The 13,538-nt window shown below is 50.8% G+C and overlaps 1 protein-coding gene across 1 annotated transcript; it reads right to left on the bottom strand.

Moving 5' to 3' along the window:
- Window positions 1-10,578: 10,578 nt before the first annotated feature.
- On the bottom strand, window positions 10,579-11,193 carry LOC138359710 (ovarian abundant message protein-like). The gene has a single exon (XM_069319229.1). It carries the CDS (start codon window positions 11,191-11,193, stop codon window positions 10,579-10,581), a length of 615 nt encoding a protein of 204 aa, XP_069175330.1.
- Window positions 11,194-13,538: the final 2,345 nt, after the last annotated feature.

Raw genomic sequence — 13,538 nt, 5'->3', positions numbered from 1 at the left:
ACCCAGGACCACAGGATCACAAGTCGAGCGTACTGTCCGCTCGGCCGACCGGCTCCCCTAGAGCTGAATTCAGCCCTAAAGCTGAGTCTCGTTTTTCCCCATAGACCGTTAGCCATACTAACTAGCTAGTACGCCATAGAATGCCCTAGCCATACTTCACGCTTGTAGTACAGTAGGCTTCGTTCTCGGCTCACGTTCAGGGATCCCAGGTTCGGTTCCCGGGCGAGACAGAAATTGTTGGGAAATAAATCACAAGTCAAGCCTGTCCCCGGGCCGGGCTTGGGGAGTAGAAGATCTCCCAGAACCCCATCAAGCAGGTACTCCCCTAGCCCGGCCCGAGGCCAGGCTTGACTTGTGAGAGTTTGGTCTACCAGGCTGTTGCTTGGAGCGGCCCGCAGGCCCACATACCCACCACAGCCCGGTTGGTCCGGCACTTCTTGCAAGAACTTATCTAATTGCCTCTTGAATACATCCACCTTCGTCCCAGCAATATTTCTAGTGCTTGCTGGGAGTGTGTTGAACAACAGTGGACCTCTGGTGTTCAGTGTTCTCTGTGCCCATGGCGCCTCTACTCCTCACTGGCTCTATTCTGCATTTCCTTCCGTACCTTTCGCACCAGTATGTTGTTATTTTACTGTGTAAATTTGGGTCCTAACCCTTCGTTTTGTCGGGGACAGAAAGCCTGCGTGTATATATATATATATATATATATATATATATATATATATATATATATATATATATATATATATATATATATATATATATATATACTTTATGTTGGTATCGAGGTCCCCCCCTCCCCAAGGTCGACTTACTAACCCTCCCCAGGATTCAACCCACAACAGTTGCCTAACCCTATTTACTGCTAGGTGAACAGAGGCATCGGGTGAAAGAAAGTCCAACCATTTCTGTCCCGCGCAGGAATCGAACCCGTGATTCCCGATTGTGAGACGAGAGCGAAGCCAACTGCCCTACGAGACCCCAGAATAGATGGTGTCACACTGAGCGCCTTATCTCGTGAGACCACTTGCTCTATCACACTCCACACTTCCTCAGTATCACTTTCAAGACGGCTGGCCTTGTGCAAACAAGGCAACTGTTGTGGTTGGCGGCGTAATTTGATTAAATTTGATTAGCAGCCAAAGGGCACAAATCACGATTGCTTCGTAACCTCGTACGGGGCCGAACATGCGTGTTGTTAATTAACGAAAGGATTCGCATTCTATTTCAGCTCCTGATCCTATTGTGTTCTTCTGCCGCCATATTCACTACCACCCACGGCATGGGTATGGGTTCCACTACCGCCCTCGGCATGGGTATGGGTTCCACTACCGCCCACGGCATGGGTATGGGTTCCACTACCGCCCACGGCATGGGTATGGGGTCCACTACCGCCCACGGCATGGGTATGGGTTCCACTACCACCCTCGGCATGGGTATGGGTTCCACTACCGCCCACGGCATGGGTATGGGTTCCACTACCGCCCACGGCATGGGTATGGGTTCCACTACCGCCCACGGCATGGGTATGGGTTCCACTACCGCCCACGGCATGGGTATGGGTTCCACTACCGCCCACGGCATGGGTATGGGGTCCACTACCGCCCACGGCATGGGTATGGGTTCCACTACCACCCTCGGCATGGGTATGGGTTCCACTACCGCCCACGGCATGGGTATGGGTTCCACTACCGCCCACGGCATGGGTATGGGTTCCACTACCGCCCACGGCATGGGTATGGGGTCCACTACCGCCCACGGCATGGGTATGGGTTCCACTACCGCCCACGGCATGGGTATGGGTTCCACTACCGCCCACGGCATGGGTATGGGGTCCACTACCGCCCACGGCATGGGTATGGGTTCCACTACCACCCTCGGCATGGGTATGGGTTCCACTACCGCCCACGGCATGGGTATGGGTTCCACTACCGCCCACGGCATGGGTATGGGTTCCACTACCGCCCACGGCATGGGTATGGGGTCCACTACCGCCCACGGCATGGGTATGGGTTCCACTACCGCCCACGGCATGGGTATGGGTTCCACTACCGCCCACGGCATGGGTATGGGGTCCACTACCGCCCACGGCATGGGTATGGGTTCCACTACCGCCCTCGGCATGGGTATGGGGTCCACTACCGCCCACGGCATGGGTATGGGGTCCACTACCGCCCTCGGCATGGGTATGGGTTCCACTACCGCCCTCGGCATGGGTATGGGGTCCACTACCGCCCACGGCATGGGTATGGGGTCCACTACCGCCCTCGGCATGGGTATGGGGTCCACTACCGCCCACGGCATGGGTATGGGTTCCACTACCGCCCTCGGCATGGGTATGGGGTCCACTACCGCCCACGGCATGGGTATGGGGTCCACTACCGCCCTCGGCATGGGTATGGGGTCCACTACCGCCCACGGCATGGGTATGGGGTCCACTACCGCCCTCGGCATGGGTATGGGGTCCACTACCGCCCACGGGATGAGTATGGGGTCCACCACCGCCCATGGCATGGGTATGGGGTCCACTACCGCCCACGGCATGGGTATGGGGTCCACTACCGCCCTCGGCATGGGTATGGGGTCCACTACCGCCCACGGCATGGTTATGGGGTCCACTACCGCCCACGGGATGAGTATGGGGTCCACCACCGCCCATGGCATGGGTATGGGGTCCACTACCGCCCACGGCATGGGTATGGGGTTCACTACCGCCCACGGCATGGGTATGGGGTCCACCACCGCCCACGGCATGGGTATGGGGTCCACCACCGCCCACGGGATGGGTATGGGGTCCACTACCGCCCACGGCATGGGTATGGGGTCCACTACCGCCCACGGCATGGGTATGGGGTCCACTACCGCCCACGGCATGGGTATGGGGTCCACTACCGCCCACGGGATGGGTATGGGGTCCACTACCGCCCACGGGATGGGTATGGGGTCCACCACCGCCCACGGCCTGGGTATGGGGTCCACCACCGCCCACGGCATGGGTATGGGGTCAACCCCCCCCCCCCACGGCATGGGTATGGGGTCCACCACCGCCCACGGCATGGGTATGGGGTCCACCACCGCCCACGGCATGGGTATGGGGTCCACCACCACCCACAGCATGGGTATGAGGTCCACCACCGCCCACGGCATGGGTATGGGGTCCACCACCACCCACGGCATGGGTATGGGGTCCACCACCACCCACGGTATGGGTATGGGGTCCACTACCGCCCACGGGATGGGTATGGGGTCCACTACCGCCCACGGGATGGGTATGGGGTTCACTACCGCCCACGGCATGGGTATGGGGTCCACCACCGCCCACGGGATGGGTATGGGGTCCACTACCGCCCACAGGAAGGGTGGGAGATATATCTAGGAGAGGATTCTCATATGTTCTCTCTCTCTCTCTCTCTCTCTCTCTCTCTCTCTCTCTCTCTCTCTCTCTCTCTCTCTCTCTCTCTCTCTCTCTCTCTCTCTCTCTCTCTCTCTCTCGCTGTGTGAGGGGGTCCGGGGTTGGGGTGGGGGTCGAGGCCAAGACACTTGTGAGTGACACTGTTCACTGCTGGAACTTAGAGCAGCCTGGCAGGAAAGGGTGGAGAGAAGTGATGCTGAATGCTGGCCCTTGCGGGTGTGTGGGTGTGTATTGTGGGTGGGTGTGTATTGTGGGTGGGTGTGTATGGTGGGTGGGTGTGTATGGTGGGTGGGTGTGTATGGTGGGTGGGTGTGTATTGTGGGTGGGTGTGTATGGTGGGTGGGTGTGTATTGTGGGTGGGTGTGTATGGTGGGTGGGTGTGTATTGAGCTCATCTGAAACCTGCTCCTAAGTACTCATTTATTTCATGATAATGTACTTTGAAACTATCACACAAGAACCTATCATATAATTTACCTGGTGAAACTGCAAGCCAAGACTCGAACCCAGACCATATCGCTGGCGATCCGCGTGGCGAGCGTGTTACCATCACGCCACCAGCTTGTGTGGAAAATATGAGACTGTGGCTCCTTCGGACCACAGGCAAGCAGGTTGTTCCAATGAACTACCTAGCTGTAACCAACACTCATTGATTGTTATAACTGAACTTTTTAATATTGTTGTTGTTCCTCTGCTTCTGTGGATAGTTAGGCACACAAAAGCCCAAATAAAACCACATAAGACCTTTATAATGTTAATTTATAGGAAACAGCGAATCATAAATGTAAAGGGTAGATGCAATTAGTGAAATTTTTGGTCTTGTTTCTATGTAATCAAATCATGGAATATTTTTATTATTTTCTGAGGTCGATTTCCATACGACCCATTATTTGCCTGATGTACCCCTAAGGGGTACGGGGTACCCATTGGATACCCCCCCTTGCTCTATATCTTCCCTGGTTAAGTCCCACAGGGAGAGTCTGCCTCTCGCAGCATCCATTCTTATTGCTAAGTTCTCTGGTATTCTGCTTGCTCTTAATGAGATAATTACACTAGAGAACTATTTTTGGAGTTCTCTCCAACAATTCCAAGAACGTATTTCAGTCCCTGAAAGCTTCTAGTTCATTGTATCCCCATGCTAGGCATGTTTATGGAGTGGCAGATGTTAGCCAAGAGGAATATTCTTGCCAATGGCCAGTACAAGCCAATGTGTCTTGGGACGAATGCCTTGTCGGGGCGGCCAAGACACTTTGCTCCCCCGTCAAGGCTTTCCCTATTTGATCATTTCTGTTCGGGGTATTCGCAGTCGTTGTGGATTAGTTTGTTAAAGGGTAGTGTCAGCCAGTGTGAACAGAGGCAGTAAACAATGGTGGGGCATTTCTGGTCCTGTGCAGGAGTAGTGGGCTATTGTGCTTGCTCTCTTACTTGTGTATGGCATACCTTCAGTATGCTCAGGTATGCTCCCCCCCTCACAATCCTCCTCTCAGCTGTGCCCACTCACAATCCTGCTCTCAGCTGTGCTCACTGACAATCCTGCTCTCAGCTGTGCCCACTCACAATCCTGCTCTCAGCTGTACTCACTGACAATCCTGCTCTCAGCTGTACCCACTGACAATCCTGCTCTCAGCTGTACCCACTGACAATCCTGCTCACAGCTGTACCCACTGACAATCCTCCTCTCAGCTGTACCCACTGACAATCCTGCTCACAGCTGTACCCACTGACAATCCTGCTCTCAGCTGTACTCACTGACAATCCTGCTCTCAGCTGTGCCCACTCACAATCCTGCTCTCAGCTGTACTCATTGACAATCCTGCTCTCAGCTGTACCCACTGACAATCCTGCTCTCAGCTGTACCCACTGACAATCCTCCTCTCAGCTGTACCCACTGACAATCCTGTTCACAGCTGTACCCACTGACAATCCTGCTCTCAGCTGTACTCACTGACAATCCTGCTCTCAGCTGTGCCCACTCACAATCCTGCTCTCAGCTGTACTCACTGACAATCCTGCTCTCAGCTGTACCCACTGACAATCCTGCTCTCAGCTGTACCCACTGACAATCCTGCTCTCAGCTGTACCCACTGACAATCCTGCTCTCAGCTGTACTCACTGACAATCCTGCTCTCAGCTGTACCCACTGACAATCCTGCTCTCAGCTGTACCCACTGACAATCCTCCTCTCAGCTGTACCCACTGACAATCCTGCTCTCAGCTGTACCCACTGACAATCCTGCTCTCAGCTGTACCCACTGACAATCCTGCTCTCAGCTGTACCCACTGACAATCCTGCTCTCAGCTGTAACCACTGACAATCCTCCTCTCAGCTGTACCCACTGACAATCCTGCTCTCAGCTGTACCCACTGACAATCCTGCTCTCAGCTGTACCCACTGACAATCCTGCTCTCAGCTGTAACCACTGACAATCCTGCTCTCAGCTGTACCCACTGACAATCCTGCTCTCAGCTGTACCCACTGACAATCCTGCTCTCAGCTGTACCCACTGACAATCCTGCTCTCAGCTGTACCCACTGACAATCCTGCTCTCAGCTGTACCCACTGACAATCCTGCTCTCAGCTGTACCCACTGACAATCCTGCTCTCAGCTGTACCCACTGACAATCCTGCTCTCAGCTGTACCCACTGACAATCCTGCTCCCGCCTATCTCAAGTTGATCTTTAGATAATGTAAATATTCAATGCTTTATTTTCTTGAACAAGTCCACAAGGGCCGTGACGAGGGTTCGAACCTACGTCCAAGAGAATCCCAGACGCTGCCTTAATCGACTGAGCTGCGACATGGTCAAAAGAAATCTTTATGTTCTTGCATGGGGTGACAATGACCTATAGTGCCAGAGACATGATCTCTCACTCAATCAATCAATCAATTAATCAATCCTATGAGTGGGGAACCGTAGTGATATTAACTGCTAAATCTGTAATGCAAAAATCATTTATATTTATGCAAATACATTATTGTTTGTGGCATCGTGAGTCCTCATCTGGGTTTGTGTCGGTTGTTTGATAAGAGGAAATGTGAGGTGATTATGAGGAGAAAACTCTGAGGATGTATCACCATATCGCACTTGGAAGGGATATGAGGGCAAGGAGCTGGGATATGAGGACAAGGAGCTAGGGTATGAGTACAAGGAGCTGGGATATGAGGACAAGGAGCTAGGGTATGAGTACAAGGAGCTGGGATATGAGGACAAGGAGCTAGGGTATGAGGACAAGGAGCTGGGATATGAAGACAAGGAGCTGGGATATGAGGACAAGGAGCTGGGATATGAGGGCAAGGAACTGGGATATGAGGACAGGGAGCTGAGGTATGGGGACAAGGAGCTGGGATATAAGAACAAGAAGTTGGGACATGAGGACAAGGAGCTGGGATACGAGGACAAGGAGCTGGGATATGAGGACAAGGAGCTGGGATACGAGGACAAGGAGCTGGGACACGAGGACAAGGAGCTGGGATATGAGGACAAGGAGCTGGGATATGAGGACAAGGAGCTGGGATACGAGGACAAGGAGCTGGGATATGAGGACAAGGAGCTGTGATACGAGGACAAGGAGCTGGGATACGAGGACAAGGAGCTGGGTCATGAGGGCAAGGAGCTGGGATATGAGGACAAGGAGCTGGGATATGAGGGCAAGGAGCTGGGATACGAGGACAAGGAGCTGGGTCATGAGGACAAGGAGCTGGGATATGAGGGCAACATGAGGACGCTACCCAGTCAGACACTTAAACCACTGAATTACAATATTCCAAAGTAAGCTCAACTGCCCTAGTGCCAACTGACAACCGAAAACTTATCTCATTAGATCACCCCCTCTTCGCTATCATCTCTTAAAAATATGTGTGTAAGCCAAATAAACAACATATCTCTATAAGGGAACCATGTAAGCGGATTTGAGGCGCATTATCTTAAACCGATAGCCCTTATCAGGGAGATGTGTCCAGCCAGTGAGTGGGTATATTGGATCTGTCTCTAGTGGCTAATACAGTTGGCCTTGTTAAGGAAGAAGCGTGATTCATACTTGTATCTTAAGTTTGAGAGATATGTTTCTTGGTGCATCTGTGTGTGCGATAAAGATGCTGTGTATATTATATATTACCCAACGTCCGGTTCTATGCCAAGAGGACAAAGGTTATCTTCAGGTTATCTTGAGATGATTTCGGGGCTTTTTTAGTGTCCCCGCGGCCCGGTCCTCGACCAGGCCTCCACCCCCAGGAAGCAGCCCGTGACAGCTGACTAACTCCCAGGTACCTATTTACTGCTAGGTAACAGGGGCATTCAGGGTGAAAGAAACTTTGCCCATTTGTTTCTGCCTCGTGCGGGAATCGAACCCGCGCCACAGAATTACGAGTCCTGCGCGCTATCCACCAGGCTACGAGGCCCCAAGGTTATTGTAATTTATTTCTTATTTGTTTAATATAACAACACGGAACTATGGGGAAAAAATTAGAAAAATTTTATATTTAGAAAAGCTCGATCTTGATTATCTTGAGATAATTTCGGGGCTTAGCGTCCCCGCGGCCCGGTCCTCGACCAGGCCTCATTTTTGTTACACACCCCCAGGAAGCAGCCCGTAGCAGCTGTCTAACCCCCAGGTATACCTATTTACTGATAGGTGAACAGTTGCATCAGGGTGAAAGAAACTAGGCCCATTTTGTTTCCGCCTCCGCTGGGTAAATACTGGGTTTAAATCATGGTTCTTGATTTATGGAACAAACTTCAGGGTTAGGTAATAGACCATTGAATTGTTTCAAGCGCAGGTTAGACATCAAACTCCAGGTTTGGGACATGTATGAACCCAGCCGTTCATGCATGTCATACAGCCGTTCATACATACATACAGCCGTTCCAGCCGTTCCCCTATACATGTATGAACATGTATAGGGGAGCCGGTAGGCCGAGCGGACAGCACGCGGGACTTGTGATCCTGTGGTCCTGGGTTCGATCCCAGGCGCCGGCGAGAAACAATGGTCAGAGTTTCTTTCACCCTATGCCCCTGTTACCTAGCAGTAAAATAGGTACCTGGGTGTTAGTCAGCTGTCACGGGCTGCTTCCTGGGGGTGGAGGCCTGGTCGAGGACCGGGCCGCGGGGACACTAAAAAAAAGCCCCGAAATCATCTCAAGATAACCTCAAGATAACCCGTTTGGGTGGATGTAAACCAGAACTGCCTCGTATGGGCCAGTAAACCGACGGAAATTTCAGTTATTATTGTTCTGAATTATTCATTTGTCAGACTTGAATATATTGTGGGAAATGTAAACTGTTTACCGTCTTTTGGAATAAGTTTACTTCGGAAACTTGTATCACGTGTCTCCGGTCAGGAGTGTTGTGACTATTTACATGATTAAACTAACACCTGTAAGCTAATCAAGGAAGTAAACTAACACCTGTAAGCTAATCAAGGAAGTAAACTAACACCTGTAAGCTAATCAAGGAAGTAAACTAACACCTGTAAGCTAATCAAGGAAGTAAACTAACACCTGTAAGCTAATCAAGGAAGTAAACTAACACCTGTAAGCTAATCAAGGAAGTAAACTAACACCTGTAAGCTAATCAAGGAAGTAAACTAACACCTGTAAGCTAATCAAGGAAGTAAACTAACACCTGTAAGCTAATCAAGGAAGTAAACTAACACCTGTAAGCTAATCAAGGAAGTAAACTATCACCTGTAAGCTAATCAAGGGCGTGTCCTAAGACGCTGTACGCCACAGTTGCCATGCGTCTGACCCTGGCAGCGTTGCCATGCGTCTGACTCAGGCAGCGTTGTCATGCGTCTGACCCAGGCAGCGTTGCCATGCGTCTGACCTAGGCAGCGTTGTCATGCGTCTGACCCTGGCAGCGTTGTCATGCGTCTGACACAGGCAGCGTTGCCATGCGTCTGACCCAGGCAGCGTTGCCATGCGTCTGACCCTGGCAGCGTTGCCATGCGTCTGACCCTGGCAGCGTTGCCATGCGTCTGACCCTGGCAGCGTTGTCATGCGTCTGACCCTGGCAGCGTTGTCATGCGTCTGACCCAGGCAGCGTTGCCATGCGTCTGACCCTGGCAGCGTTGCCATGCGTCTGACCCAGGCAGCGTTGCCATGCGTCTGACCCAGGCAGCGTTGCCATGCGTCTGACCCAGGCAGCGTTGCCGTGCGTCGAGTCAAAACGCTCAACGATGGAGATTAATCATTCAGTTTTCAAAAGAGGAACTTGATAAACACCTCCAAAGAATACCTGATCAATCGGGCTGTGAGTAGCGGCGTCTGACAACAGCTTGGTTGACCAGCCCACCAAACCCGAAGGGCATGGTCAGAGACCGGGCACCAGGGACATTGATCCCCGGAACCATCAACAAAGACCAAATGCTCGTTAATCCGGCCGCTCAACCACCTCTGTACCTCTGTTTATGAGAGAAAAACGGTTTACACACGTTCCCAAATGATGACGTTATCTTGGTTATCTTGAGATGATTTCGGGGCTTTTTAGTGTCCCCGCGGTCCGGTCCTCGACCAGGCCTCCACCCCCAGGAAGCAGCCCGTGATAGCTGACTAACACCCAGGTACCTATTTTACTGCTAGGTAACAGGGGCATAGGGTGAAAGAAACTCTGCCTAATGTTTCTCGCCGGCGCCCGGGATCGAACCCGGGACCACAGGATCACAGTCCAGCGTGCTGTCCGCTCGGCCGACCGGCTCCGTTGCCGGTCGTTCGAACTGACGTTCGAACACTTCCGGAACAAGTGCTTCACTGACGACTTGTGTTCGAACTACAACGCTGTAAATGCTTCACCCACGTACTACAAATGCAAATAATCGCCAACAGAACCTAAACATCTAACCTAACCTAACTGTACACAGAACTTTAATATATAATAACTTTATATATGGGAACAAACATATTTTTAATGCATAATATCTAATTTAATTGTGTCTTGGGGAACGCCCACCGCTTTAACGAGCCTGGCCTGAGGACGGGGTGCATACTACAGAACCAACTAATTGTCAACAGAGCATAAATACCTAGTCTAACCTAGCTAGACCTAACTATACACTGAACTCTAATATATAATAATAATTTATAATTCTAAATTATATATTAATCCATTTAGGAATTTTATATATCTCTATTATGTCTCCTTTCTCTTCTTTTCGAGTAACGTCAGGTCTAGTTCTTTCTGTCTTGCTTCATACCCCATCCCTCAAAATTCTGGGGTTGCTTTCTGGGGGTCACCATGTATCCAGGGGTCACCATGTATCCAGGGGTCACATGTATCCAGGGGTCACCATGTATCCAGGGGTCACCATGTATCCAGGGGTCACCATGTATCCAGGGGTCACCATGTATCCAGGGGTCACCATGTCTCCAGGGGTCACCATGTCTCCAGGGGTCACCATGTATCCAGGGGTCACCATGTATCCAGGGGTCACCATGTATCCAGGGGTCACCATGTATCCAGGGGTCACCGTGTCTCCAGGGGTCACCATGTATCCAGGGGTCACCATGTATCGAGGTGTCACCATGTGTCCAGGGGTCACCATGTATCCAGGGGTAACCATGTCTCCAGGGGTCACCATGTATCCAGGGGTCACCATGTATCCAGGGGTCACCATGTATCATGGGGTCACCATGTATCCAGGGGTCACCATGTATCATGGGGTCACCATGTATCCAGGGGTCACCATGTATCCAGGGGTCACCATGTATCCAGGGGTCACCATGTATCATGGGGTCACCATGTATCCAGGGGTCACCATGTATCCAGGGGTCACCATGTATCATGGGGTCACCATGTATCCAGGGGTCACCATGTATCCAGGGGTCACCATGTATCCAGGGGTCACCATGTATCCAGGGGTCACCATGTGTTATACTCAAATTCTATGTCAGTTGAAATGTAACCAATCACAGGCAAGTAGGCCTCTGACGTCATGCCAGACAGAGGAGCATCAAGCCATGCTCCCAGCAGCCTCAGTTCTCCTCACAGACTCAGAGTAGAAGGACCTCGGCTGGCCAGTTATACACCTGTTTGCCTCACTCAATAAATATATACAGAAGCGACTACTGTGTCAACATTCAACCTGAACAAGGCAAACGAATACATGTATCCAGGGGTAACCATGTCTCCAGGGGTCACCATGTATCCAAGGGTCACCATGTATCCAGGGGTCACCATGTCTCCAGGGGTCACCATGTATCCAGAGGTCACCATGTATCCAGAGGTCACCATGTATCCAGGGGTCACCATGTCTCCAGGGGTCACCATGTATCAAGGGGTCACCATGTATCATGGGGTCACCATGTATCCAGGGGGTCACCATGTCTCCAGGGGTCACCATGTATCAAGGGGTCACCATGTATCATGGGGTCACCATGTATCCAGGGGGTCACCATGTCTCCAGGGGTCACCATGTATCCAGGGGTCACCATGTCTCCAGGGGTCACCATGTATCCAGGGGTCACCATGTCTCCAGGGGTCACCATGTATCCAGGGGTCACCATGTATCCAGGGGTCACCATGTATCCAGGGGTCACCATATATCCAGGGGTCACCATATATCCAGGGGTCACCATATATCCAGGGGTCACCATATATCCAGGGGTCACCATGCTCCCATTTGAATAGTCTATTTTTTAATATGAGTGACCAGTGTTCTACGCGAAAAAATATATATATATATAATATATAAATATATATATTCCCGTACATATATAAACAAAATATATATCGAATCTATGAGTTCAATAATGGGTTTTTCCAAGAGCTTTACAAAAAAAAAAATTCACCCCAAGGTTTAAATATTTATAAAATATTTTCCCGGGCAAAGTTTTACATAACTTTGGTTCCATTTGCCAGTCCATTGATTACGCTATCTTAGTGTCGTCAATTTTGGCCAGGGTAAATTTTGGCGTTAGTAAATTTTGGCGCGGGAGCTAGCGAAAGTTGAGGGCGACTTCTGATATCTGCAAAAATTCTTCCATAAATCATCTGTGATGATGACTACTGCCTCGTGAAGAGTGAGTTCATTACATGGGTCACTTGGACAAGTGGGTCATGTAAGCCGGGTTGAAAACTGTAGTGGATTGAGCCAAGCTGTAGTGGATTGAGCCAAGCTGTAGTGGATTGAGCCAAGCTGTAGTGGATTGAGGTAAGCTGTAGTGGATTGAGCCAAGCTGTAGTGGATTGAGGTAAGCTGTAGTGGATTGAGTCAAGCTGTAGTGAATTGAGGTAAGCTGTAGTGGATTGAGCTAAGCTGTAGTGGATTGAGCCAAGCTGTAGTGGATTGAGCTAAGCTGTAGTGGATTGAGCTAAGCTGTAGTGGATTGAGGTAAGCTGTAGTGGATTGAGGTAAGCTGTAGTGGATTGAGCTAAGCTGTAGTGGATTGAGCTAAGCTGTAGTGGATTGAGGTAAGCTGTAGTGGATTGAGCCAAGCTGTAGTGGATTGAGCCAAGCTGTAGTGGATTGAGCTAAGCTGTAGTGGATTGAGGTAAGCTGTAGTGGATTGAGCTAAGCTGTAGTGGATTGAGCCAAGCTGTAGTGGATTGAGCTAAGCTGTAGTGGATTGAGCCAAGCTGTGGTGGATTGAGCCAAGCTGTAGTGGATTGAGCTAAGCTGTAGTGGATTGAGGTAAGCTGTAGTGGATTGAGCCAAGCTGTAGTGGATTGAGCCAAGCTGTAGTGGATTGAGGTAAGCTGTAGTGGATTGAGCTAAGCTGTAGTGGATTGAGCCAAGCTGTAGTGGATTGAGCTAAGCTGTAGTGGATTGAGGTAAGCTGTAGTGGATTGAGCCAAGCTGTAGTGGATTGAGCTAAGCTGTAGTGGATTGAGCTAAGCTGTAGTGGATTGAGGTAAGCTGTAGTGGATTGAGCCAAGCTGTAGTGGATTGAGGTAAGCTGTAGTGGATTGAGCTAAGCTGTAGTGGATTGAGCCAAGCTGTAGTGGATTGAGCCAAGCTGTAGTGGATTGAGGTAAGCTGTAGTGGATTGAGCTAAGCTGTAGTGGATTGAGGTAAGCTGTAGTGGATTGAGCCAAGCTGTAGTGGATTGAGCCAAGCTGTGGTGGATTGAGCCAAGCTGTAGTGGATTGAGCTAAGCTGTAGTGGATTGAGCCAAGCTGTAGTGGATTG

This window comes from Procambarus clarkii, chromosome 8 (assembly GCF_040958095.1).
Source record: "Procambarus clarkii isolate CNS0578487 chromosome 8, FALCON_Pclarkii_2.0, whole genome shotgun sequence".
In the NCBI taxonomy this organism is placed as follows: Eukaryota; Metazoa; Arthropoda; class Malacostraca; order Decapoda; family Cambaridae; genus Procambarus; species Procambarus clarkii.
Note: the sequence above shows the minus strand (reverse complement) of the source record. Positions and strands in the feature narration are given on the sequence as shown.